General features: G+C 47.2%; 1 protein-coding gene across 3 annotated transcripts in view; it reads right to left on the bottom strand.

The window, feature by feature from the left end:
* Nucleotides 1–3,817: 3,817 nt before the first annotated feature.
* ERICH3 (glutamate rich 3) overlaps nucleotides 3,818–27,931 on the bottom strand; it is a 205,718-nt gene continuing 181,604 nt past the window's right edge. For all 3 annotated transcript variants that reach the window (XM_063939078.1, XM_063939079.1, XM_063939080.1), the window contains 3 exons: nucleotides 22,953–23,084; nucleotides 16,637–20,598; nucleotides 3,818–7,296 (listed from right to left, as the gene is read on the bottom strand). In XM_063939078.1, coding sequence (XP_063795148.1) covers nucleotides 16,679–20,598; nucleotides 22,953–23,084 — 4,052 coding nt within the window. In that variant the 3' untranslated portion in view covers nucleotides 3,818–7,296; nucleotides 16,637–16,678. The remainder of the gene's footprint in view (nucleotides 7,297–16,636; nucleotides 20,599–22,952; nucleotides 23,085–27,931) is intronic.

Here is a 27,931-nt window from a genome sequence, read left to right as displayed (position 1 = left end):
CAGAATGGGTTATGCATCGGGAGGGTATGCTTTGATGAATAGGTGGGTTTTTAGTGCCCGTTTGAACTAAGCTTTGCAAGGTTGGGAAGAGAGTCTAATGGAGCGGGGGAGTGCATTCCACTGAAGGGGTGCAGCACGGGCATAGTCTTGAAAACGAGCATGGGAAGCAGTGACCAGGGCGGTGGAGAGGCGACGGTCATTGGTCAACCGTAGGGGGCGGGAGGGAGTATGAAGGGAGAGGAGGTTGGAGATGTAGGGAGCAGTGGAATTAGAGATGGCCTTGTATGTGAGGGTGAGGAGTTTGAAGAGGATTCTGTAGGGGAATGGGAGCGAGTGTAGATTTTGGCGAAGGGGAGTGGCAGATGTGGTGCGGCGGGAGAGGAAGATAAGCCTAGCTGCAGAGTTTAGGACAGATTGGAGGAGAGCAAGATGGGAGCAAGCGAGGCCAGTGAGGAGAACATTGCAGTAGTCAAGTCGTGAGATGACCAGTGAGTGGATGATGAGTTTAGTTGCACTCTGGAGAGATATGGCCTGATACGAGCAATGTTGCGTAGCTGGAAACGACAGGATTGTGCCAGAGCTTGGATGTGGGGTGCAAAGGAGAGGGAGGAGTCAAGAGTGACACCCAAGCAGCGGAGTTGGGGAACGGGGGAGATGGTGGTGTTGTCAACAATGCTAGAGATATTGGTCGGGGGAGTTGCTCTGGATGGGGGGAAGATGATGAGTTCAGTTTTGTCCATGTTGAGCTTCAGAGAGCGCTCAGACATCCAGGAGGAGATTGCGGAGAGACAGCTGGAAACCTGAGAGAGGACAGAGGGGGATAGATCAGGAGAGGAGAGGTAGAGTTGTGTGTCATCAGCATAGAGGTGGTATTGAAGGCCAAAGGAGTTAATGAGCGCACCCAGGGAAGAGGTGTACAGGGAGAACAGAAAGGGTCCAAGGACCGAACCCTGAGGGACACCAACAGGAAGGATGGAAGGGTGTGAGGTGGTGCTGGAGGCAGACACAGAGAAGGAGCTGTTAGTGAGGTAAGAAGAAAACCAGTCAAGGACAGTGCTAGAGAGGCCAGCATTTTGAAGTGTGCGCAGGAGGAGAGGATGATCTACGGTGTCAAAGGCAGCAGAGAGGTCCATAAGGATGAGCAAAGAGAAGTGGCCCCTGGATTTGGCCGAAAGCAGGTCATTGGTGACTTTCACCAGGGCAGTCTCAGTTGAGTGGAGTGGGCGAAAGCCAGATTGTAGTGGATCAAGGATGGAGTTGTCAGAGAGGTGGCTTATGAGATGGCTGTAGACCAGTCGTTCAAGTAATTTGGAGGCGAAAGGGAGAAGAGAGATGGGGCGGTAGTTAGTGGGTGATGAGGGGTCGAGGTTGGGTTTTTTGAGAATAGGTGAGACCAGAGCATGTTTGAATGGCGAGGAGAAGATGCCAGGAGAGAGGTACAGGTTAAAGAGGTGAGCAAGGTGGGAGCAGGCAGTGGGGGAGAGGGAGCGGAGAAGACAGGAGGGAAGGGGGTCCAGGGGGCAGGTGGAGGGGGGGAGGATAAAATGAGAGAGTGGACTTCCTTTTCTGAAGTGGGACGGAAGGAGGACAGGGTGGGATAGATGGAGGGGAGGGATAGAGGGGGCAGGGGGGTAGCAGAGGGGTGATGGAAGGAGATGTCGTGTTGGATGTCCTCAATTTTGAAGAAGGAGGCAAAGTCAGTGGCAGTGAGGGTGGATGGGAGTGGAGGAGGAGGGGGGCAAAGGATAGTGTTGAAAGTTTCAAAGAGACGGCGTGGACAGGAGGACTGAGAAGAGATGAGTGCTTGGAAAAAGGATTGCTTGGCGAGGGAAAGAGCAGAGCTGTAGGAGGAGAGAATAAACTTGAAATCGAGGATGGCAGAGAGTGAGATTTCCTCCAGGAGCGTTCAGCGGAGCATGAGCATTTTTGTAAGAAACGTGTTAGTTTGGTGTGCCAGGGTTGGGGTTTGGAGTGGCGGAGGGGGACAGAGGAGAGGGGGGCCACAGAGTCGAGAGCAGTGGTTAGGGAAGAGTTATAGAAGGAGGCTGCCTGGTTGGGACAAGTCATAGTGGAAAGAGGAGAGAGGAAAGTCTCGAGGGAGGACATAAAAGTGGGGTGGAGAGACCCGAGATTGCGTCTGGTGGTGGTGGGTCTGGGCGTGGAGAGGAGGAAGGAGGATGAGAGGGTGAAAGAAAGCAGATGGTGGTCAGAGAGAGGGAAGAGTTGGAGAAATCAGAGAGATCCCATCGGTGGGTGAAGACAAGGTCGAGGGAGTGGCCGAGATTGTGAGTAGGGGTGGAGGTCCATTGAGAAAGTCCAAAGGAGGTGGAGAGGGCGAGAAGATTAGTGGAAGCAGCATTAGTGATGTCAATAGTGATGTCACCGAGGATGACAGAGGGGAGGTCGGAGGAGAGAAAGTGGGGAAGCCAGGCAGCAAAGTTGTCAAGGAAAGGTGAACAGTGGCCAGGAGGGCGGTAGATCTTTGCCACAAGGAGGTGAATGGGGTAGAATGGGGTAGAAGAGGCGGATAGTGTGGACCTCGAAGGTGGAGAAGGTGAGGGAGGGCTCAGGTGGGATGACACGAAAGGTGCAGTTAGGGGAGAGAAGGATGCCCATGCCTCCACCCTGGCGGACTTCAGGTCTGACCATGTGGGTGAAGGAGAGGCCTCCATAGGAGAGGGCAGCAGGGGAGGTGGTGTCAGAGGAGGAGAGCCAGGTTTTAGTGATGGCGAGAAGGTGAAAAGAGTGGGAGATGAAGAGGTCATGGATAGTTGGCAGCTTGTTGCAGATTGATCTAGCATTCCAGAGTGCACAGGAGAAAGGAAGGGAGGGGACAGGGGAGATAGGGATATGGTTGGCTGAGTGTATGTGGGTGATTTGGAATTTGGGGGGTGAGACCTGGCTGTGAGGATTGGTACGGGGCAGGATCGAGGAGCCATAATTCGGTGCAGTAGTGTTGTTCTGAGGAATAGAGTGGTGTGGGTGTAATATAGAATGAACAAGGAGAATGTGGGGTGTAATTAGAGCTCATTAGTGTGAGTCTGGGGCTTTGCTCACTGTACTGCTTGCCGTATATTGTATGTGCTGTGCTCACATTTTGTAAATCAATCTTTCTGTATATCTTTTTATTTCTCTGGCAATCCATCTGTGTAATATCTGATCTCTCCTCTCTCTCTCTCTCTATATATATATACAGTATGTACATACACAGTGGCGGATCTTGCCACGGGCAAGCAGGACTTTTGCCCGGGGCGCCGCCTTCCGGAGGGCGCTGGCACCATCCGGAGGGCGCCGCACCGTGGCAAGATCCGCCACTGCTGCCCGCTGTGTCCCTGTCCGCCTCCGCTGCCGTCCCCGTCCCCATCCCCGTCCGCCTCCTGAAGGGAACTAGACGCTATGCGTCTAGTTTCCCTTCCTGGAGAGTAACTTTGCTGAGCGGTGCGTGATGACATCATCGCGCACCGCACAGCAAAGGTCCTCTCTACGAAGGGAACTAGACTCATAGCGTCTAGTTTCCCTTCGTGGAGAGGACCTTTTGCTGTGCGGTGCGCGATGACGTCATCGCGCACCGCTCAGCATTCAAGCGGCGCTTTTAATGTACAGGGGGCGTAATTGACCACGCCCCCTGTATTAGGCCACGCCCTGTTTCCTGCCCGGGGCGCAGAGCGCCCTTGAACCGGCCCTGTACATACATGTAGTGTGTTTGGAAAATACAGTAAGTACAGTAGTACAGCAATCTTGGCAGAGTGTGATAATTAACAAAGATATTGTGTGATTGTGTGAAAGCCAAACCACAAATAATCACGGACATAGACCGTTCGGTCTCAGTAAACACTTTTATTATTTGAGGCATAACAATAGAAGTAACACAAATAAAACCATGAAAAACAGAGAAATCCATTGTTAAAACAAAAATACTATTTTGTAATCTTCTAATAAACATAAATGTAACATTGCAGCAAGTCCTCATTATTTTCAGTAAAACATTTGAAAGTGTCCCTAAAAATTGCAACTAAATCAAACAGAAGCTGTAACCAGTATTACAGAATTAATTGTTATTGGTTGGTAAAAAGGTGGTGGAAATAAAAAGTGTAACTCAGAACCACAGTGCCCATAATACCGCATTACTACACAATGATCAGATCTGTTATAGACGCAATACTGTATGACACAATCACCCCTCTACTGTACTCTAATCCTGCCGCTTGGCCCAAGTAATAGTATCAATGTCGTATTTGGCCATCTAGACAGGTGGCCAAACTGGTGGAGAATGAGCCAAGTGGCTAATCACTTCTGGCATCGCTAAGGTGGGCAATCACTCACGGCATCGCTATGGCGGGCAATCTCTTCCACCATCACTAGGGTGGCCAATCACTTCTGCCATCGCTAAGGTGAGCAATCACTCCCGGCATTGCTAGGGTGGCCAATCACTCCTGGCATCACTAGGGTGGCCAATCACTCCGGCATCACTAGGGTGGCCAATCACTCCCGGCATTGCTAGGGTGGGGAATAACTTCTGGCACCGCTCGGGTGGCTAGTCACTCCTGGCATCGCTAGGGTGGGCAATCACTCCCGGCATTGCTAGGGTGGCCAATCACTCCTGGCATCACTAGGGTGGCCAATCACTCCTGGCATCACTAGGGTGGGGAATCACTTCCAGCATCACTAGGGTGGCCAATCACTTCTGGCATCACTAGGGTGGGGAATCACTTCCAGCATCACTAGGGTGGTCAATCACTCCCGGCATCACTCGGATGGGGAATCACTTCCATTATTTGTGCTCTACCTTTTCTATATGAAGTCTGTAAATCTCGCTGCTTATTTTCCCCATAATGCAGACACTTGACGCTTCCTAATTAATAGGTAATAATGTAGCTTCACTTTGTTTGGGACCTAAAGAGCTGAACTTTGTGGCATGAGCGACCTTGATCTCACACGGGTGCCCTGCATTCTGAGAGCCTTACACTGGGAGGATGACCGATGGCCGAATCGATTTCTCACAGTCCCTTTTGAGTAACGTTATATCAGAGCAACTGCCCCCTGCTGGCCACGTGTATGTTCTGCATAGAATCCCGTACCGCCAACCTGCAAACATTACTCCAGCTTAATGATCAAACTGTAAGATACAGTACTTGTCTTTCTGGTACAATAATGTGGCAGAATATGGCATCAGGCATCAACTACCCCTACTCAGCAACATTATCATGAGCCAGTATACATATTAATGATGCCTGTTTGTCAGATATAGCAGTAAAATGGGTCTCCTTTCTATATATTCATTTTTGTTCATCAATATATAACTTATTCAAAACCTAAAGTACTTGCCGGTTAGAAAGTTCCCAGGAGTCTGGCGAGATTCACACAAACATAACATTGGCCAAAGCCCAAAATGTATAACACTGACAGCTGCTAATGAGTATGCCAGGCATAAAATAATGTCATATTATTGTATATTTAGCTATACTGATGCAGAAGCAAATGCTGGTTTCACTTAGTAAGAAAATAATCATTACAAAACTCTCTTTCGCTGCCTGCACCCCAGGAAGGTCACGCAAGGTCATTTCTCAGTAATAAGACCGACTCTAACGATGGGAGTTCCAAAAATAATATCTGGAAACGTTCCACATGAAGAAGCCTGTTTGCATATCAGCTTCGCGTCTACGGCGGTATCAAAGCTTTCCACCATGAAACCCTGGAATGTGCGGCAGCTGCCAGTTCTTGCTCATTTTTTTTTTATTACAGATTAAATAAAATATTAAAAATAAACCCACTATTTGGAAATGACTATGTATCACAGACCGGGTATAACTAACCGTAGATGAGAAATGATATGTATTTAGCTCACGTTCACACTAATACAGCAGTGCTACGGTAGCTCCCTATTTTTTAATCCAACAAAAGTTTTATTGTACTGTTAAGATTGAAGGTGTGCCCCAATACGGAGAACCCTTTGCACTCACTCTTTGCCCTCACCCTTTGCCCCCACAAAGTTTCAACGCCAGAACAGCGGTCTTTCTCTTACAGAATCAGCAGAGTTTGAGTGACCAGCTTGTAGACTTGCTCTGCACAAATGCACTCTGGGAATTATTGTTGGTGGGTCCCAACACAGCAACACGGTCAATCATATCACAAAAACTTAATTGTCTTTGGTGTTTTTGCAATTTCCACAGAATTGTGCCCCCCACTGTAAAATACCACAAATCACGGTTTTGAACAGAGGGGCGGAATCGCGATTATGTGCAGTGTAAAATCCCACGAACTGGGCTTTAAATAGCGGGGTTGTAGGGCCCACAATGATGATAATGTGGCACCACACCCGTGCCCATCAGGTTAGGTAGCGCCCTCCGGAGGGGCATAATAGAAAACGAGACAAGGTCTCCCCCATACCTTAGTGACATTCCAACCTCAGGACAGTATGTATGTAATAGCACTGGCCCCGCCCTGTCTATGAATTAACCAATCCACACTGTGCACTTTTGCAGAGCAAGTCTGCCCAGCTGTCAGTCACTGCCTGCTTAGTTAAATAAGCACCTCCCCTAAGTGTATATTTTTCAGCTGAATAGTACATAGATTGCATTTTTACATTTAATTCTGTAATTCTCTCACAATTAAAGCTCCAGTTTTTGACCTTGCTGACGATTTTCATTACATAAGCGACATTTAGTGATTTTGATGCTACGTTGTAAGATCTTTGGGAAAAGAACCCACTTACGACCACGTAACAGATAATTTAAATCAGTATAGTGTGAATAGATAGATACTGTAGATAGATAGATAGATAGATAGATAGATAGATAGATAGATAGATAGATAGATAGATAGATAGATAGATAGACAGATAGAGAGAGAGATAGAGAGAGATGAAATAATATTTGGAATAATCAAACGTCTGCAATGACAATAAAGTATATTTACCATTCCTACTAGGATTGCTGTGCTAAATGGATATCTCAGAACTCTCACAATTGACCCACAAAATAAATAAATGTCTAGAACAGGAACACAGGCTTCTGTAAACAAGATGCATTAATACCTGAAAGTGCTTCCTCTTTTTTTCAACTTTTGTGAGTTGAGATTTAGATTTTTTTCTGTAAATTCTCATACATTAAAATATTATATATATATATATAGAACTCTGTTTATATAATGCAAATATGTATAGAAAAATATTTAAAAAAACACATTTTTACTCGGCTTTGCTTTCCATCAGAACTGTAAAATATCTGCGACAAAAATATGTCCACAAAATAAAACCGCAGTCTTCTGTTATTATTTTTCTTCATCCAAGCGACTGACCTGTAATTAAGTAAATAATAACATTATTGGTCACAGACATATATATCATTTTATACTGCATGGCACTGGAGATTACGCTAGCTGCTGTACATCTAATCTGTCATAGGTCTGACATTGAGAAATTCCTGCCCGTGTGTGCATTTAGCCATTTACACCAGTCTGGCAAAACATTTGTCACTTCTGTTAAATACTCTCTTTCCTGTGTAGCTGTGGCTTGTCAGAATATTTCTTTACTCTTATTTTATTCTGTTTTTTTTTTTTTTTATACTACACTGTAGTACAGTTTTAAACTCCACTGACTCCTCTCTTTAGATCACTTTGGTACTGCTCCTCATGTTTTCTCTGCCCCCCACCCCCCATTTCCAGAGGAACGCCTTATACTGCAAGGCATTAGCAGGGCTGTAACTAGGGTGGTGCAGACGGTGCTCAGCACACAGCACATTTGCCCTATAAACGCACCGGCCACATCCACCCACAATCGCCAACATATGAATGCACCACCGCCACCACCCAGCTGCAACACTGCCCACTGTGATATATAATAGTAGTGGTGCATCCAGTTCCTTCTCTGCTGGATGCACCAGTGATAATATAAATTACAGCAGACAGCACTGCAGCTGCCTGCCCTATGTGCTCTGCGCCCCTCACCCCTCTTCCTCATCTCCTGTGTCCGCAGGGACTGTGAGAGAAGTCATAATGCCTCTCCAGAGGGAATTTCACTGTGCACAGGAGCTGTTCCGTGGCCGGCTGCTGCTGCTGCTGGGTACAATAAAGGTAAGCTCTGGGGTAAGGGGGAGAGAGCGGAGGAATGATGAGGAGGAATTAGGTGGAGGGGCTCTACTTGGCATTATGTATATAAGGGGCTTCACCTGGCATAATGTGTAGAAGGAGCTCTACTGTGGCGTAACATGTATAAGTGGCACTATTGTGGTGTAACTTTATAAAGGGCTCTAATGTGTTGCATAACATGTATAAGGAGCACTACTGTGTGGCGTAATGTGTATAAGGGGCACTACTGTGTGGTGCAATGTGAATTACGGACACTATTTTACAGTGTAATGTGAATAATGGACACTACTGCATGATGTAATATGAATAACGAACACTACTGTGTGGTGTAATGTGAATAACGGTCACTACTGTGCGGTGTAATGTGAATAACAGACACTACTGCATGATGTAATATGAATAATGGACACTACTGTGCTGTGTAATATGACTAATGGACACTACTGTGTGGCGTAATGTGTATAAGGGGCACTACTGTGTGGTGCAATGTGAATTACGGACACTATTTTACAGTGTAATGTGAATAACGGACACTACTGTGTGGTGTAATGTGAATAACGGACACTACTGTGCGGTGTAATGTGAATAACGGACACTACTGTGCTGTGTAATGTGACTAATGGACACTACTGTGCTGTGTAATGTGAATAATGGACACTACTGTGCGGTGTAATGTGACTAATGGACACTACTGTGCTGTGTAATGTGACTAACGGACACTACTGTGCGGTGTAATGTGACTAACGGACACTACTGTGCTGTGTAATGTGACTAATGGACACTACTGTGCGGTGTAATGTGAATAATGGACACTACTGTGCGGTGTAATGTGACTAACGGACACTACTGTGCTGTGTAATGTGACTAACGGACACTACTGTGCTGTGTAATGTGACTAACGGACACTACTGTGCTGTGTAATGTGACTAACGGACACTACTGTGCGGTGTAATGTGACTAACGGACACTACTGTGCTGTGTAATGTGACTAATGGACACTACTGTGCTGTGTAATGTGAATAATGGACACTACTGTGCGGTGTAATGTGACTAATGGACACTACTGTGCTGTGTAATGTGACTAATGGACACTACTGTGCTGTGTAATGTGACTAATGGACACTACTGTGCTGTGTAATGTGAATAATGGACACTACTGTGCGATGTAATGTGACTAATGGACACTACTGTGCTGTGCAATGTGACTAATGGACACTACTGTGCTGTGTAATGTGAATAATGGACACTACTGTGCGGTGTAATGTGACTAATGGACACTACTGTGCTGTGTAATGTGAATAATGGACACTACTGTGCGATGTAATGTGACTAATGGACACTACTGTGCTGTGCAATGTGACTAATGGACACTACTGTGCTGTGTAATGTGAATAATGGACACTACTGTGCGGTGTAATGTGACTAATGGACACTACTGTGCAGTGTAATGTGAATAATGGACACTACTGTGCGATGTAATGTGACTAATGGACACTACTGTGCTGTGTAATGTGACTAATGGACACTACTGTGCTGTGTAATGTGAATAATGGACACTACTGTGCGGTGTAATGTGACTAATGGACACTACTGTGCTGTGTAATGTGAATAATGGACACTACTGTGCGATGTAATGTGACTAATGGACACTACTGTGCTGTGCAATGTGACTAATGGACACTACTGTGAGGTGTAATGTGAATAACGGACACTACTGTGCGGTGTAATATGAATAATAGACACTACTGTGTGGTGTAATGTGAATTACAGACACTATTTTACAGTGTAATGTGAATAACGGACACTACTGCATGATGTAATATGAATAACGGACACTACTGTGCAGTGTAATATGAATTGGTACTATTCTGTGGCCATGCCCCTTCCCCATGAAATCACTTTCCCTTCCCCACGAAGACACACTCCCATATGTTTGGCGCACACTGTCCCTATTGTGAATATAGGGGGGTCACCAATTCTCTTTCTGGCACAGGGCACCAAAATGTCAAGATACAGATCTGGGCATTCGTGTCCTTACAATATACTGTAGCTGTGATCCAGTCCTGACACAGTGACACCCAACCCTTATCTATAGTATATCTCCCGGGTATCTGCTGTGAGATGTTCTACACAGTCTGGTAGAATTCTTAGGTTCTATATGGACATATATCCATCTCCACCCAGACTTCACACACTTGGTCCCTTGTGCTGTTACTGTATGTCGCCTCCTCCTTCCACACTTTGCCAGAATTTGCCCCGTTCTTCTCACTCCGGGGAAGAGGTATCAAGCCTAGACAAGCACAGTCTTTGAAATAATTAGTGATAATAATTAGTTGCTATTGGCAACTTCTCCATGTTATCTCGACGGTTTGATAGATCTCGCAACCTGGGAGTTGATAAAAACCTGTATGTTTAGCTATCTTGATTACTGTAACGTCCTCTTATTTGGCCTTCCCCTCACCTGTCTATAACGGCTTCAATATGTCCCAAATCATACCTCCCAACTTTTGTCCTGTCGATAGCGGGACTCTTGCGCGGCGAAGCCGCGTGGCGATCTGAAAAGGGGGCGTGGCCTCGACTGTAGTGGGCGAGGCCTCGCTTGAGTGGGCGTGGTCTCGCCAAATGGTCTGTTTTTTTTCCCTTTTGGGGGCGTGCCCAGCGCTCTCACAGCAGCTGGGCAGCCTCCGCTCCCCTCCTAGCTCTGAATACATGCCGTGCACGTGCGCACAGCATGTATTCAGTGATCACCGGCTGCTTTGCAGAGCAGAGCAGCGGGTGATCAAAGCCTCCCCTAACTGCCCCCCCACCCGCGGGACACTGCTGCCCGCGGGTGGGACAGCGGGACAGGGTCCGAATAGCGGGACTGTCCCGCTAAAAGCGGGACAGTTGGGAGGTATCTCCTATATATTTGCCTTAATCTGTGACTCTGTGCTCGTAACGCTGGGCGGAGTCACAGAGCTGGGCGGAGTCAACTGCATCTGCTGCAGGGAGCTACCCCATACCCAGCGCCAGCAGCAGTCAGGTGCAAGACCCTACCTTACAGTATAGGAGGTGAGGATGGCCACTAGCTGCCGGCTGCTGTGCCTGTCCCCCCCCCCAATCACCCCAATCACCTGTGACAGCGGGCTGTGTGCTGTGCGGGTCTCGAAAAGGGGGCGGAGCTACGGCGTCACGAGGGGGCGGAGTTACACGGAATAGAGGGGCGGAGCTACACGGGACCAGACAGCTGAATAGTGGTGGAATCAGCATTGCAGTGACGGCCAGCCAGACTTGGTAAGTGGAGGGTGAGAGAGAAATGTGTGTGCGTGTGTGTATATATAGTGTGTGTGTGTGTGTGTGTGTGTGTGTGTGTGTGTGTATATATAGTGTGTGTGTGTGTGTGTGTGTGTGTGTGCATATATAGTGTGTGTGTGTGTGTGTGTGTGTGTGTGTGTGTGTGTGTGTGTGTGTGTGTGTGTGTGTGTGTATATATGGTGGGGTGTGTGTGTTTGTATATATGTGTGAATTGTGTGTGTGTGAGGTATGTCTGTGTGTGCGCACTTTATGGACGCCACTGCTGGGGGGGCCATTACATGCAAGGACGCTACTAATATAGGGGGGGCATTACGTATAAGGACGCTACTACTATAGGGGGGGCATTACGTATAAGGACGCTACTACTATAGGGGGGCCATTACATGTAAGGACGGTACTAATATAGGGGGGGCATTACGTATAAGGACGCTACTACTATAGGGGGGCATTACGTATAAGGACGCTACTACGATAGGGGGGGCATTACGTATAAGGACGCTACTACTATGGGGGGGCATTACGTATAAGGACGCTACTACTATAGGGGGGCATTACGTATAAGGACGCTACTACGATAGGGGGGGCATTACGTATAAGGACGCTACTACTATGGGGGGGCATTACGTATAAGGACGCTACTACTATAGGGGGGCATTACGTATAAGGACGCTACTACTATGGGAAGGCATTACGTATAAGGACGCTACTACTATAGGGGGGGCATTACGTATAAGGACGCTACTACTATGGGGGGGCATTACGTATAAGGACGCTACTACTATAGGGGGACATTACGTATAAGGAGGCTACTAATACTGGGGGGCATTACATATAAGGACGCTACTACTGGGGGGGGGGGCATTATGTATAAGGACTCTATTACTTCTGGGGGGCATTATGTATAAGGACGGTGCTACTACTACCGGGAGGGCATTACATGTAAGGATGCTACTACTACTGGGGGGGCATTTTGTATAAGGACGGTACTACTACTGAGGGCACATTATGTATAAGGATGCTACTACTACAGGGGTGACATTACATATAAGGACGCTACTACTGGGGGGGGGGGATTATGTATAAGGACTCTATTACTTCTGGGGAGCATTATGTATAAGGACGGTGCTACTACTACTGGGAGGGCATTACATGTAAGGATGCTACTACTACTGGGGGGGCATTATGTATAAGGACGGTACTACTACTGAGGGCACATTATGTATAAGGACGCTACTACTACTGGGGGGGCATTACATATAAGGACGCTACTACTGGGGGGGGGATTATGTATAAGGACTCTATTACTTCTGGGGGGCATTATGTATAAGGACGGTGCTACTACTACTGGGAGGTCATTACATGTAAGGATGCTACTACTACTGGGGGGGCATTATGTATAAGGACGGTACTACTACTGGGGGCACATTATGTATAAGGATGCTACTACTACAGGGGTGGCATTACATATAAGGACACTACTATTACTGTTGGGGGGCATTACATATAACTGCTACTACTATTGGGGGGGCATTACGTATAAGGACACTACTACTACTGGGGGGCATTACGTATAAGGACGCTACTAGTACGGGTGGGGCATTACGTATAAGGATGCTACTATTACTGTTGTGGGGCATTACATATAACTGCTACTACTACTGGGGGGGCATTATGTATAAGGACACTACTACTATTGGGGGGCATTATGTATTAGGACGCTACTACTACTGGGGGGGGCATTATGTATAAGGATGCTACTACTACTGGGGGGGGCATTATGTATAAGGATGCTACTACTACTGGGGGGGCATTATGTATAAGGACGCTACTATTACTGTTGGGGAGCATTACATATAACTGCTACTACTACTGGGGGGGCATTATGTATAAGGACACTACTACTATTGGGGGGGCATTACGTATATGGACGCTACTACTACGGGTGGGGCATTACGTATAAGGACGCTACTACTACGGGTGGGGCATTACGTATAAGGACGCTACTACTACGGGTGGGGCATTACGTATAAGATGAATAAGATTGTGCTACATTGTGGCGTAATTTTAAATGGGGGTACTATTGTGTGGCCATTAGTGATGAGCGGATTAGTTGTGAGACCACCCCACTTTTCCCGATGCACAACAAAGGAATATGGGAGGGCGCAAAATTCATAGTTTGCAGGGGGGCGCCGAACACCCTAGCACCGGCCCTGGCCACCAGTAGCAAAAGTACACCACGGCCACTGACACTATCTGCAGGGAGGGGAACAGCGCTGATATGGAGGGTACTTGCAGGCAGCGAGTCGCCGCCCGCAGCTCCTCTCCCACCTACACACCATACCTGCCGCCTGACACCCACACCCCAGGGAAAGGGCGCTAACTCAGGCACCGCTAGATCAGCATCTGCAGCATACAGACAAGGGCTGCCATGCTCAACGGCAAGCGGTGCGGAGCATGTGCAGCGGGACAGCGCCAGGACGGGACACGCACTAATCAACATTGCTGCTGGGCCGGAGCTCCCTCCGTCTGCAGCCTAAGGACGCGCGCCGCACCTCTCCAGGGAAACACCATGCCTGCCCGCCCACAGGGCTCCGGACGCTTACTTATGCTCCGCGATCACAGCAGCTGACGCTGCCATGCAGGATGGAGGAATGACGCCCGTCAGACGGGGCGGACAGTGTGCGGCGGAACGGGGCCAGGAAGGAATGCTGACCTTCGACCCATTGCTGCTGGGTCTGAGCTCCCTCCCTCTGCAGTCACCATCTCACAGCAGCAGCCTGGAGGTTAGTGGCCACCACGACCCGCACATCCTTACCTCACACATACCTCACATATACCTCACATACCTCACACATGAGAGCAAAGGTACACACACTGTGACATCACACCTGTAGCCCACCCCTATATCTGCTAAGTACTCCCCGTCACTATGCCCTGTCACCCTCATCCTGCTCTCTAAATGCCTGTCTGTGTACTGGCCTTCACCCCTCTCACACCATCACCAACCCTCACTAACTACCACAGAGACTATGTGCACTGATATCTGCCCCTCCACCACCTGCAGCGCCCCTGGACCCCTCCCCATCCCCCGCAAACCCCCGCACCTGCCCCTCCACCACCCGTGGCACCCCCACCCACTGCGCCTTCGGACCCCCTACCCCACCCGCAGTGTCTTCCAAACCCCTCCCCCATCTGCAGCAGCCCCTCCCCCATCCGCCACACCCCGCATCTGGCTCTCCCCCGCCCGCTGCACCTTTGGATCCCTTACCCCACCCACGCAGCAGGCCCTTCCCAATCTGCATCGCCTACACCATTCGCAACAGCACCGCACCCGCCACTCCCCCACCCACGTTACCCCCGCATCCACCCCTCCCCCACCCACCGCGCCCCCTGGACACCTCCCCCATCCACTGCACACCCGCACCCACCCCTTCCCCATCTGCAGCGCCTTCGGAACCCCTCCTCCATCCGCAACAGCCCTGCAGCTGCCATCCCCCACCTGTGACACCCCTGCTCCTACCCCACACACAGCGCCTTCATACCCCCTCCCCCATCCGCGGTCCCCACTCCCCAAACCCCTTCCTGTTGCAAGGGACTACGCCCCCTTCACCATCGGACGCCCCATCATTTTGCAATATTCAAACACTAACAAAACTAGGAATGCAGGTAATACTCCATATATTGAACCCCAGAAAGGCGTGCAGGGGTTAAGGGGGCGTAGCCCCTTCCGACGGTGTGAAGAGCGCCCGTAGGGCGCGATGAAGCACCTAGTGTCTAAATAAATGCCACAACGAAACGCGTCTTCCACCTCCTAGGGTGCACGCTGTCATGGCCTTCTCTACCTAGCGTGTCACATGTCGGATGACTTCATCAGCCTCATATGTAATTGACCAGTATTTAAGGCTGATTTGTGTGTGATTTCTTGTGCTCACTTTCTTGCACTGTTGGATTTTGTGGCTTGTTCAGTGGTTCCCAAACTGTGTGCCGTGGCACCCTGGGGTGCCGCGGGACACTTGCAGGGGTGCCTCAGGTTGGTGGTCAAGGACCAATTCAAACTATTTATTGTCAAATTTAATAGGCAAAACCAGTGCTGATGCTTCCAGTTATAAAATATGTGGACAAACAGAAGCAAAGCTTGTCCCTCACCACATAACTGACCCTAAGGATGGCATATAAACATAATTTACTTAATCTAATATTTTTTTCTAAATTTCTCAATAAGAAAAATGTGGCCTAGGGATGCCGTGAAAAAAAAATCTGACACTCCAGGGTGCCGTGACTCACAAAAGTTTGGGAACCACTGGGCTTGTTATAAATAAATGATGAGGCGCGGGAATCCAGGAGCTGTGCAGAGGAACTGGGTGCATGCCTACAGGAGCGTTTTCAGAGAGGTGGGAACCTATATGCCGTCCCCATGCAATGCCCCTCCTCTTGCGCACTGCTCATCTGCCTTTCCTGGTAATCTCTGCAGTGTTGACAGAAAGGTACACTCCCATTAGGTCTGGTAGACTCACAGATTTGGGGGATTTCTCACAGTCTCCTGGGAAAGTAGACAACTGATCCAGATATCACCCACTTTATAATGACGCAAATCGTGACATTACATGGGGGCGGCAGGGCTGTAATCGCACAATTCACGGTGCCACTCCCCCAACTCCTATACACCCTGGATCTTCCCGAGGTCTGCATCAAAAAGTAGGCACTTATGTGGGGCTGCCCTGTGGGATTAGGCGGATCAGGTTCCAGGTGTGATAAAGTAATGTACTCTGGGAGAAGGAATAAGGAGAGTCAGCAGGGATCCGATTTATATTAAACACACCTGGATTCATCAGATATCATTAGGGGAAAACCGGCAGAACTATTACATAAGAACAGATAATACAGTGTATATATTTCTCTGTAACTAGTGTGTGCAAAATGCACAAAAATACAATATTTCAAGTAAATGGTGTTATTTAGGAGCTCAGAGAAATATTGCTGACTCTTTGTTATATCTTAAAATATAAATTCATACTTACAGAATAATTCTAATAATACTCGTATTTTCCCAACTAATGTACCTGTGTTGTTTTATTATTGTGACCCCACTACGACCTCTAACAGAGCATTCTGCGAGCCCTAACAGAAATCGCTTGCCAGGCAACTACAAGTACCAGCCTGCACTGCAGAGCATGTACGTATCGCCTCCGTCCCTTTAACAGGCACAGCCAATGACCATGTTCTTTATAATGTCACACTACTGTATCTGGGTACTTACTTGGAGTGCGCTCATCTCTAGCTGGGATTCAGTAACACATTCTCATCCCTCATTTCTTATTTCAGCTGATTCCACATTTTCCCCAGCGCTAGTCAGGACACCAGGTATTGTGCCGTCACCATGTGATTCCTGTGCGCCTCCAACCTCTTCCACATCTGTGGGTTCTTGAGCTGCATCTTTCTCCTTTAATTCTTCTTCAGTCCCTGCATCAGCAGCTTCATTGTTCATTTTAGTGGCATCATTATCATTGTCTATCTGTGCCACTGAAGAGGCCGTGTGCTCAACCTCATTGTCATCTGTATTTTGACCATTATTCTCAGCATCTACTTCACCTGGCGCATCCTCATTCTGAGCATCTGAATCACCTGGCGCATTCTCATTCTGAGCATCTGCCTCACCTGGCGCATCCTCATTCTCAGCATTAACTTCACATGGTGCACCCTCATTCTCAGCATTTACTTCACATGGTGCATCCTCACTCTGAGCAACTACTTCACCTGGCGCATCCTCATTCTCAGCATTTACTTCACCTGGCGCATCCTCATTCTGAGCAACTACTTCACCTGGCACATCCTCATTCTGAGCAACTACTTCACCTGGTGCATCCTCATTCTCAGCATTTACTTCACCTGGTGCATCATTCTGAGCAACTGCTTCACCTGGCGCATCCTCATTCTCAGCATTTACTACACCTGGTGCATCCTCATTCTGAGCAACTACTTCACCTGGCACATCCTCATTCTGAGCAACTACTTCACCTGGTGCATCCTCATTCTCAGCATTTACTTCACCTGGTGCATCATTCTGAGCAACTGCTTCACCTGGCGCATCCTCATTCTCAGCATTTACTTCACCTGGTGCATCCTCATTCTGAGCAACTACTTCAACTGGTGCATCCTCATTCTGAGCAACTACTTCACCTGGCACATCCTCATTCTGAGCAACTACTTCACCTGGCGCATCCTCATTCTCAGCATTTACTTCACCTGGTGCATCCTCATTCTGAGCAACTGCTTCACCTGGAGCATCCTCATTCTGAGCAACTACTTCAACTGGCGCATCCTCATTCTCAGAATTTACTTTACCTGGTGCATCCTCATTCTGAGCAACTACTTCACCTGGCGCATCCTCATTCTGAGCAACTACTTCACCTGGCGCATCCTCATTCTGAGCATCTACATCACCTGATGCATTATCATTCTTAGCATCTACTTCACCTGGTGCACCCTCCTTCTCAGCATCTACATCACCTGGTGCACCCTCATTCTGAGCATCTACTTCACCTGGTGCATCCTCATTCTCAGAATTTACTTCTCCTGATGCATCCTCATTCTGAGCAACTACTTCACCTGGTGCATCCTCATTATGAGCAGCTGCATCACCTGGTGCATCCTCATTCTCAGCATTGACTTCACCTGGTAAATCCTCATTCTCAGCATCTACTTCACCTGGCGCATCCTCATTCTGAGCATCTACATCAACTGGTGCATTCTCATTCTCAGCATCTACTTCACCTGGTACACCCTCATTTGCAGCACTTACTTCACCTGGCGAACCCTTATTCTCAGCATCTACTTCACCTGGTGCACCCTCCTTCTCAGCATCTACATCACCTGCCGCATTCTCATTCTCTGCATCTACTTCACCTGGTGCACCCTCCTTCTCAGCATCTACTTCACCTGGTGCATCCTCATTCTCAGCATTTACTTCACCTGGTGCATCCTCATTCTCAGCATCTACATCACCTGGTGCATTCCCAGCATCTGCTTCACCTGGCACACCCTCATTCTCAGCATCTGCTTCACCTGGGGTATCCTCATTCTCAGCATCTGCTTCACCTGGTGCACCCTCATTCTCAGTAGCTGCTTCAACTGGTGAACCCTCATTCTCAGCAACTGCTTCCCCTGGTGCACCTTCATTCTCAGCATCTGCTTCACCTGATGCACCCTCATTCTCAACATCTACTTCACCAGGTGCACCCTTGCTCTCAGCATCTACTTCACCTGGCGCACCCTCATTCTCAGCATCTACATCACCTGGTGCATCCTTATTCTCAGCATCTACGTCCCCTGGTGCACCATCATTCTCGGCGTCTACATCCCCAGGTAAACCATCATTCTCTGCATTTACTTCACCTGGTGCATCCTTATTCTCACCATTTACTTCATTTGGTGCATCCTCATTCTCAGCAGCTACTTCATCTGGAGCACTTTCATTCTCAGCATCTACTTCACCTGGAGCATCCTCATTCTGAGCATCTACTTCACCTGGTGCATCCTCATTCTCGGCATCTACATCACCTGGTGCACCTTCATTCTCAACATCTACTTCATCTGGTGCACCCTCATTCTTGACACCTACTTCACTTGGTGCACCCTCATTTTCTGCACCTACTTCACATGGTGCACACTCATTCTCAGCATCTACTTCACCTGGCGCACCCTCATTCTCAGCATCTACTTCACCTGGCGCACCCTCATTCTCAGCATCTACTTCACCTGGCGCACCCTCATTTTCAGCATCTACTTCACCTGGCGCACCCTCATTCTTGGCATCTACTTCACCTGATGCAATTTCATTCTTGGCCACTGCTTCACCTGGCGCACCCTCATTCTCAGCAACTGCTTCACCTGGTGCTTCCTCACTTGCGGCATCTACTTCACCTGGTGCATCCTCATTTTCAGCATCTGCTTCACCTGGTGCACCCTCATTTTCAGCATCTACTTCACCTGGTGCATCCTTATTCTCAGCATCTACTTCACCTGGCTCATTCTCAGCATCTACTTCACCTGGAGCATCCTCATTCTCAGCATCTACTTCACCTGGAGCATCCTCATTCTCAGCATCTACTTCACCTGGTATATCCTCATTCTCAACAACTACTTCACCAGATGCTTCTTCATTCTCAGCAGCTACTTGACATGGGGCACCCTCATTCTCAGCAACTACTTGACATGGGGCACCCTCATTCACAGCATCTACTTCATCTGGTGCAACCTCATTCTCAACAACTAATTCACCAGGGCCTTCTTCATTCTCAGCAACTACTTCACCTAGTGCATCCTCATTCTCAACATCTACTTCATCTGGGGCACCCTCATTCACAGCAACTACTTCACCTGGGGCATCCTCAGTCTCAACATCTACTTCTGTTGGCGCATCCTCATTCCCAGCAACTGTTTCACCTGGTTCATCCTCATTCTCAGCAACTGCTTCACCTGGTGCATCCTCACTTGCGGCATCTACTTCACCTGGTGCACCCTCATTTTCAGCATCTACTTCACCTGGCACACCCTCATTCTCAGCATCTACTTCACCTGGGGTACCCCCATTCTCAGCATTGATTTCCCCAGGTGCACCCTTATTCTCAGCATCTACTTCAACTGGTGCATTCTCAGCATCTACTTCACCTGGTGTACCCTCATTCTCAGCATCTTTTTCACCTGGTGCATCCTCATTCTCGCCATCTACTTTACCTTTCGCATCCTCATTCTCGGCATCTAGTTCGCCTGGTGCATCCTCAGTCACATCATCTACTTCACCAGCTGCTTCTTCATTCTCATCATTTACATCACCTGATTGACCGGTATGTTCCTCATTGATGCTCTCTCTTTGCGAGTCCTCAACATTAAGCCCTGCTGTTTGTAATTCTGCACTGGCACATTGTAAAATCATATTATCTACCAAATCTCTGTCCTCATTTGTCTCCACTAATTGGGCATTGTTTGCTTCTAAATCAAGTTCTGTTGCTTCTTTTGATAGATCTTCACTTCGTATTTCAAATTCTTCCTCTTCATTAACCATTATTTGATCTGAATCTCCTGCTCCATCTTTTATGTCACCTGCTAGCACAGTTGTACAAGATCCCTGTAGTTCTCCATGTTCGCCTCCCATTTGCTTTGATATATTATCTTCCAGAAAAGTTGTACCCGGTTTATCTAGTACAGCACCTTCAACCAAAACTGTGAAATTAAAATACATATTTGAAGAATAAGATAAACAGAGTTGTCAAGGCCAGAGCTTTGAACTATAGCAATGTGTTTACTTGAACATCCACTATGGTCTTAAACTCTGTTTTTGCTATTTGGTACTATTGGGATTCCTAGAACTTAGATAGTTTAAGTGAATTTCATATACTAGGCCTTGACCAGATTTCCTTTGCAGACATTGGAGTAAAACATTTCATCATCTGGATAGAATATAACACAAAATAGTGATGCCATTTATTCCCCATCATTTAAAGCTAAACTGATTTCACACTGAGAAATATATAATATGTGCATATTCCATGTGTGCAATTTTGTAAGGCTTTATTTAAAAACAAAGACTTTACACGTTAGTAGAACCCTTGGTAATTTATATATGTAATTGTATGTTTGTCCCAATAAGATTAAATGACTATTATAACTTGCTCGGTGATTCATGATGACGTAATTATGGGAGATTATTCTTTTGTTACAGTTTTACAGCAGTCATACCATGTTCTAGGGTGTACTGTGCAGTCATCAAAAAGTGTCTAAGAACCAGGTAAATCAATATCTGGCTATTTCACAAATGGGCCATGCAATGCAGCATGCAGCCATCACACAGAAAACCTGTATATACACTAAATAATAGCCTAGCACGAAACGTAAATTATGCTCACTGCATAAATGTGGGCAGTCGTTACAGAATCTAAAGGGATTATCTTTTTTCAGCCACTTTACATTTATTGAGTTGTACATGCCCTCCTGCAAGTTCTGCTAAATCCATTAAAGCACTGTGTACATACAATGGTATTCAAGGTATAGGGCTAAGCTACTTGATGTTTGATGACAAAATGTGCAGCTTTACCTAGCAGATATAAAGACCATAGTGAAAATTTTAAGTAATGTATTAAGTAAATGCTACAGCATTCTATGCACACAGAAATTGTCTCAAAGCAGAAAATCCTGATAAGCAGTAAGTTTGAAGGCCTGATTCAGAGTCACACGCAATGCTCTTGTAGTTGTGCAATTTCCTGCTGCTGTGGGTGCTGAAAATTCCATAAAAACTCCAACGGTGCTTGCACTGCACCAAGTGTACACACAAAGGCGCTGTTGCACAGTGGACCTTATTCAGAGATGGATGCAGATCCAGGGGCGCTTTAAGAGAGGAGGAGGCCCGGGAGCAGCCTTCTCCGTTCGGGCCCCCTCCTTTCTGCCGGCAGTGCTGAGAGTCTGAGCACTAAAGCGCTCAGACTCTACTGTGCATGCGCAGATCTCCGGGAAAATGGCACGGCGGCCATTTTCCCCAAGAATTCTCTACTGCACATGCGCAGAACTCCGTGAAAATGGCCGCTGGGCCATTTTCACAGAGTTTTAATACCGCGGTGGATGTCGCTGCGGGACTCTGGAGGGGTGAGTATTTAGAAAATGGGTGCAGCGTGTGCGGTGGGGGCCCCCTCTGGACTCGGGCCCATGTGCTCCGCACACACTGCACCCATTATAGAAACGCCAGTGCGCAGATCGCTGCATACGCAACCAGATCTGCGTCCATCTCCTCACATGCTGGGGGCTGCCCAGCACAGGGCAAGGCCACCCACCATGTATAGTGTTGCCTCACGATGCGTCCGCAATTAAATTGTGGATGTATCAAATTAAGGTTGAGCCTGTGTCGGCCCGCCACCATTTTTTTAAATTGGAGCGGCTGCATGTGACGTCACGCAGCTTCCCCAAAAACGCTCCCGGACAGCCCCCATATGGCCCACCATGCCGCCCTCGCCCCCCCCTCCCCCATCTAATGCCGCATTGCCACCCCGCAAATGCCCGCTGCTGTCAGTCACATTGGGGCCGCATCCTTCTGGTATGCAGCCGCAATGTGTAAGGCTGCGCAGGTGCGATGCGGCCTCTGTACATGCACTGTTTGCTGATGCAGGTAAACTGCACTGTAGGCCGCATTAGTAGCCAGCTCAAAATGAGCTCCAGTATCAGAATTGTCTTGGAAAAGTTCTGGGCTTACTATGTCAGTGAGTGGGAGTTGGCTAGAGAGATGGTTTGTAATTATAGGCATGTGATGGGGGTGTCGCGGTCATGTCAGTGAAGGTGTTGCATACACAAATGCTCAACCTCTCACCTAGCAGGCCAAACTTGGGCTGAGAAACTGCACCTGCCGCAGGTCTGCTGCTAGTCTCGATGGTATGACAAATGGCGCATCTAAATATGTGCAGATCAGTATTTAAGCACCTGCGGATGCTGACAGTGGTTGTCTCAGTCGGCTACCAATTCTGAACCACCCCCAGCAGTTTTTTTAAAATATTGTCTGTAAAACTAATTTACTCAACCAGATTTTAGCTTACGTTTATGTGCAGTGAAGATGCCTTTAAAGTTGTCCTCTTCGTCCGTACTTGAGTCACTAGGTTCCGGCTCGGAATCCAGATGTTGCTTACTGCCAATAGCCTCTGCTATTTTTTCCTGGACGGATTTGCAGTCTTTAAAAATTGCAATATAACAAAGGTGTCAACGAGTTAAAAAAATAAAAAAAGAGTTGTGAGGATAAATTTGAATTGAAATCTTCACACTTATAGCACACAGGCAAAAGCAAACAAGCAGCGGAAGTATAATTAATGAAGAGGTTGCAAAGCCAGATCATGCACAAACCAATGCATAAGAACTCGGGTGATTGTACCCCGTATACTGCATGTATGAATGGTCTTTTCATATAGCCACACTGCCGTTTTCTGTAGGACTTCTCACATAAAAAAAAACTTGATAGGGCTTAGCTCTCAGAATGGGCCAGGGTGACTTCATTTAATTTTGTTCTTTTGGAGTTAATTTAGCTTGTGTGATATAATTAATTATATTCTAAGATAAGAAAATCATTTTAATTGTCTGTGGCAAGATTAGATGGCTGAGGAAACTGCTACCTGAGACGTCTTTGAGGAATCGTACGAGGCATTATTCTGCGGAGACAAAAATATATCTTCTGCAGCACCTTCCAACCCTGGTCCTGGTCAGAAGATGGCAGCAGAGGGACCATTACTTTGGCTTTTGTTTGCGGAAGGAGGGGGGCATTTACTAAAGCCCCAGGGGATAAGCAATATTTACTAAGCTCCAGAAGTGTAAGCAGGGCAGAGCAAAACAGGTGAAACCGACTCACTAGGAAGGTCTAGTGCACATTAAGACAAATGCGTATACTCTGTTCTCAGGAGGTTACGCAACATTCAAGATTTAGACCTAGATGTGTGGAGATGTAGAAACACTTGAAAAAGGCGCAATGCACACTGAACTACACTTTTCTGTGTGCTTTCCTACAATAGCGCCCTGCTGATCTAATGTATGGCCAAGATCAACCATGACATTGAGGTGACACTGGGGCTGTCATTATTACATGCAGGACTTTTGTGTGTGTAGTTTTTTTTACCTTTTCATTACAATACCCGGAGTACTCCTAGAAATAACTTTCTCCTGCAAAAAGTAAGATGGAACCACGAAACGCATCTCCTTATAAGTTGTCGCCAGCTATACGATGATTCAAAATTCACAAAGCCTACCATCTCCTTATAGAAAAAAAGTTATTCATTTATTCCATGTCAGATGCTGATAACAACAGTACAGATTATTATTATTATTATTATTATTATTATTAAATATTATGTTTAATTCCCAATACTGAATGCTGGACTTAGGGGGTGATTCAGATCTGATTGCTGGGCTGCTAATTTTGCTGTCCTGCGCTCAGATAGTCGCCAGGGGGAGTATATGTTCAGGGCTGTCTTTTCGTATGGGCTCAATGGGCTCTTGCCCAAGGGCCCCAGGAGTATAAGGGCACTAGACTGATAGCTATGGGTCCCCTCTTTCCAGGGGTACCAGATTTTTGAAATTCGGCTATGGGAAACCGGAGATATCCGACTTGAAAGCAGTGGTCCCAATCCAAGCCTGTTAATCGCTCTTCCCAAACAGATATCTCGGGTTCTGTCTGACTCTGAATTTTTCTGAGGGTATAATCCAAAAGCTGGGACTCTTCTCTTTCGGTGGACACTGGCAGCTTGTCTCTACTATGCCCAGAACCAGAGATATCAGCCTTCAAGCAGCTGGTCCCTGCTCCAGCTCCACACGCCTGGTATGCAGTTTTACATTTTTGTTGGTGGATAGTTCTGGCTCCTGAACTCTGATCCCCAAGTCCCCAGTACCTCCTGAAAGGTGTCCCCAGTACCTCCTGAAAGGTGTCCCCAGTACCTCCTGACAGGTGTCCCCAGTACCTTCTGAAAGGTGTCCCCAGTACCTCCTGAAAGGTGTCCCCAGTAGCTCCTGATAGGTGTCTCCAGTACCTCCTGAAAGGTGTCCCCAGTACCTCCTGAAAGGTGTCCCCAGTACCTCCTGACAGGTGTCCCCAGTACCTTCTGAAAGGTGTCCCCAGTACCTCCTGAAAGGTGTCCCCAGTACCTCCTGATAGGTGTCTCCAGTACCTCCTGAAAGGTGTCCACAGTACCTCCTCAAAGGTGGGACTCTCTCGTTTTTTGATCCCATTCAAAGCTAGAAATATATTTTCAGGAACTTGAGATATCTGCAGTCCAGCAAGCTTCCCTCCCACCTGAAAATTATAAATATTAAGCCCACTCCACTATACACCCCTCCCCTACGTATTAAACACCCCCTACCACCCTGGAAGTCATGTACCAGGGCTTCTTCATTCAGCCTAATGCCACCTTATACAGTTTAGCCCATCTGTGCAGTACAGGAGTAATTAGCGAAAATTACTGCTCCAGGTCCTACACACTGAGCAGGAGATAGAACACCCCTACCGCCCGCGGGACATCAAAGCTGCCGCTGATAGCGCCCCTCACCCCTACCGCTGGAGGATGGGTAGGGGCCCCAGTGCATTGCTGTGCCCAGGGGCCTACACTGCTGTTGAGACGGCCCTGTGTATATTTGCCGTGCAAGTGTGCGTTCCTATGTGTACGCTGAGCTGCTAAATATCTAGTGTGTACAGTGTGTGCGCAGCCCAGGACTTACTCCTCCAGTGCGATCACATCAGGCTGTTCGGGGCCAGAGCGGACGTCACACACCCTCCCTGAAAACACTTGGGAACGCCTGCGTTTTTCCGGATACTCCCAGTAAACGGTCAGTTACCACCCACAAATGGCTTCCTCCTGTCAATCACCTTGCCAACGCCTGTGTGATCAGGTTTTTCGCACCCCCCCCATCGCTGACCAGCAATGCCCTTTGTTGCTGTCTGATGCACGTGCGTATTGCGGTGCATACGCATGCGAAGTTAGGACCTGATCGACCGCTGTGCAAAAACACACAGCAGCGGTCAGATCTGAATCACCCCCTTAGTAATATTAATTTACCTAAAATAATACAAAATAAATAAAAAAATTAAACCTTCGTGAGTTTGCGCCTTAGGCACCGGCACAGGTTATTAGTGGTAACTTGGCTCAACTTTTTAAATCAGCAACTTTGCTTCTTAATGTGTTTTAGGCAAACATTACGGATGTGCATTTTATTTAGTACGTCTGCTGCACATAATAACACAGGGGTCAAATTCTTGAAATGAACTTGGAATTACAAATTGCCATTTGATAACGTCTTGAACAATTATCAATAAGATACAGATATCATTGTTGTGTTGTTGCCTGAAAACGGCTCTTTATTATCCAATGACAAAAGTTATTTTGTAGTGTGCTTAGCGGAGGAGTGCATAATTGCAAATTCTATCAGTCGGCACTCGGAAAAACACTTCAATGCAATTTATCTTATACAATGCAATGCAAAATGCAAGATAAATGATCTTAGAAGCGTGGAGACGATGTAAAGGGATAAACACAATCAGAATCGTTAAAGGGATGTTACACATCATTATCTGCGCAAGCTTTAAAGGGTTTTCCAACTGAATTTGCCCAGGTTATTCCCCTTCCCTATAATAGTACTTTGTATCCCATCACTCACACGTAGCCGGGACCTCTACAAATCTACTCTTGCGCCACTCGGGTCTCACCAGAGCAGGGAGATCTGACGCAGCGGCTGTGTATGGAAGCCACCAGCTGACCTTTCTGCTTTTTTTTTCTACTAAAATTAAACAAAAGTTGGAATTATAACTTTGTCTCTATGGTAAAATCGTGGGTACCAATTCTCCAGGAATGTCAAGGAGACTCCTGAATTACGAGTTGATGTACCATACTCCTGAGGGAGCAGGCAACTGTAGGGAGCTTACCTCCTGCAAGGTGTGCGTGGGCAGGTCACAAAACATGTCATCGGTTCCCACTGTCCTCAGTAAGGACGCAGTGACAAGGGTTTGAGTATATGTCTGCCACGGTTTGGTTTTCTGGAGCCGGCAGGGATTCTTGGCCCACATTTATGATGACAGATCATTGATGACTCAAAATTACAGGACTTGATCCGGGCTTCACCCACTCTGTGGAATGCCCTCCCATGCACAATAAGACTCACCTCTAGTCTCCAAACGTTTAAACGTTCCCTGAAAACTCATCTCTTCAGACAAGCCTATCACATTGCAGACCCACCCACATAACCTTCAGTGCTTCCCTATCTAATTACACCCTCTCTGTACAGTCCACATAACCTCACATATCTTGTCTTTCTTTACTCTCACACCCTCCTGACACTTGGCCAACATTGCTGGGTGACCATATCACACAACCCATTAAGAACCTAGAAATCTGGTGGACCATTATGCAATAGGTAGCATCTATCCTTGTGTATCAATGCCTATTTCCCTATAGAGTGTAAGCGTGTGAGCAGGGCCCTCCTACCTCTATGTCTGTCTGTGTTTACCCAGTTTTGTTCTATTACTGTTGTTCTAATTGTAAAGCACAATGGAATATGCTGCGCTATATAAGAAACTGTTAATAAATAATAATAAATAATCATTAAGTTGTGTCCACCTATTCTTTCCCTACAACGTCTCCTGGGAGAGACATGTGAAATGTACAGTAACTGCTATAGAGATCTAAGGCACAGTCGAAGGTTCAATGTACATACGTGTATCAGCCGTTTCTTGGTCTGATTTTGCATATATTAATGACAATAAATCAGGCTTGTTTTGCATTTTATACTATTACCGTTTTAAATACGGCAACCAAACCCAACTATAATTGTCGGTTTTGAAAACCCAATGTATAGCAAATAACCCATCTGCAATGGAGCCTATAATAAAAGTACAGTATGACAGCGGACTGGGGTATGAGAGTAGAAAATGAAATTTTTTATTTAAGGCAGGCATGTCCAAACTGCGGCCCTCCAGCTGTTGTGAAACTACATATCCCAGCATGCCCTGACACAGCTTTAGCATTCTCTGACAACAAAACTGTGTCAG

The sequence above is a fragment of the Pseudophryne corroboree genome, chromosome 9 (genome assembly GCF_028390025.1).
Source record: "Pseudophryne corroboree isolate aPseCor3 chromosome 9, aPseCor3.hap2, whole genome shotgun sequence".
Taxonomy (NCBI): domain Eukaryota; kingdom Metazoa; phylum Chordata; class Amphibia; order Anura; family Myobatrachidae; genus Pseudophryne; species Pseudophryne corroboree.
The sequence above is the reverse complement of the archived record's forward strand: the minus strand, read 5'-3'. Positions and strand labels throughout refer to the sequence as shown.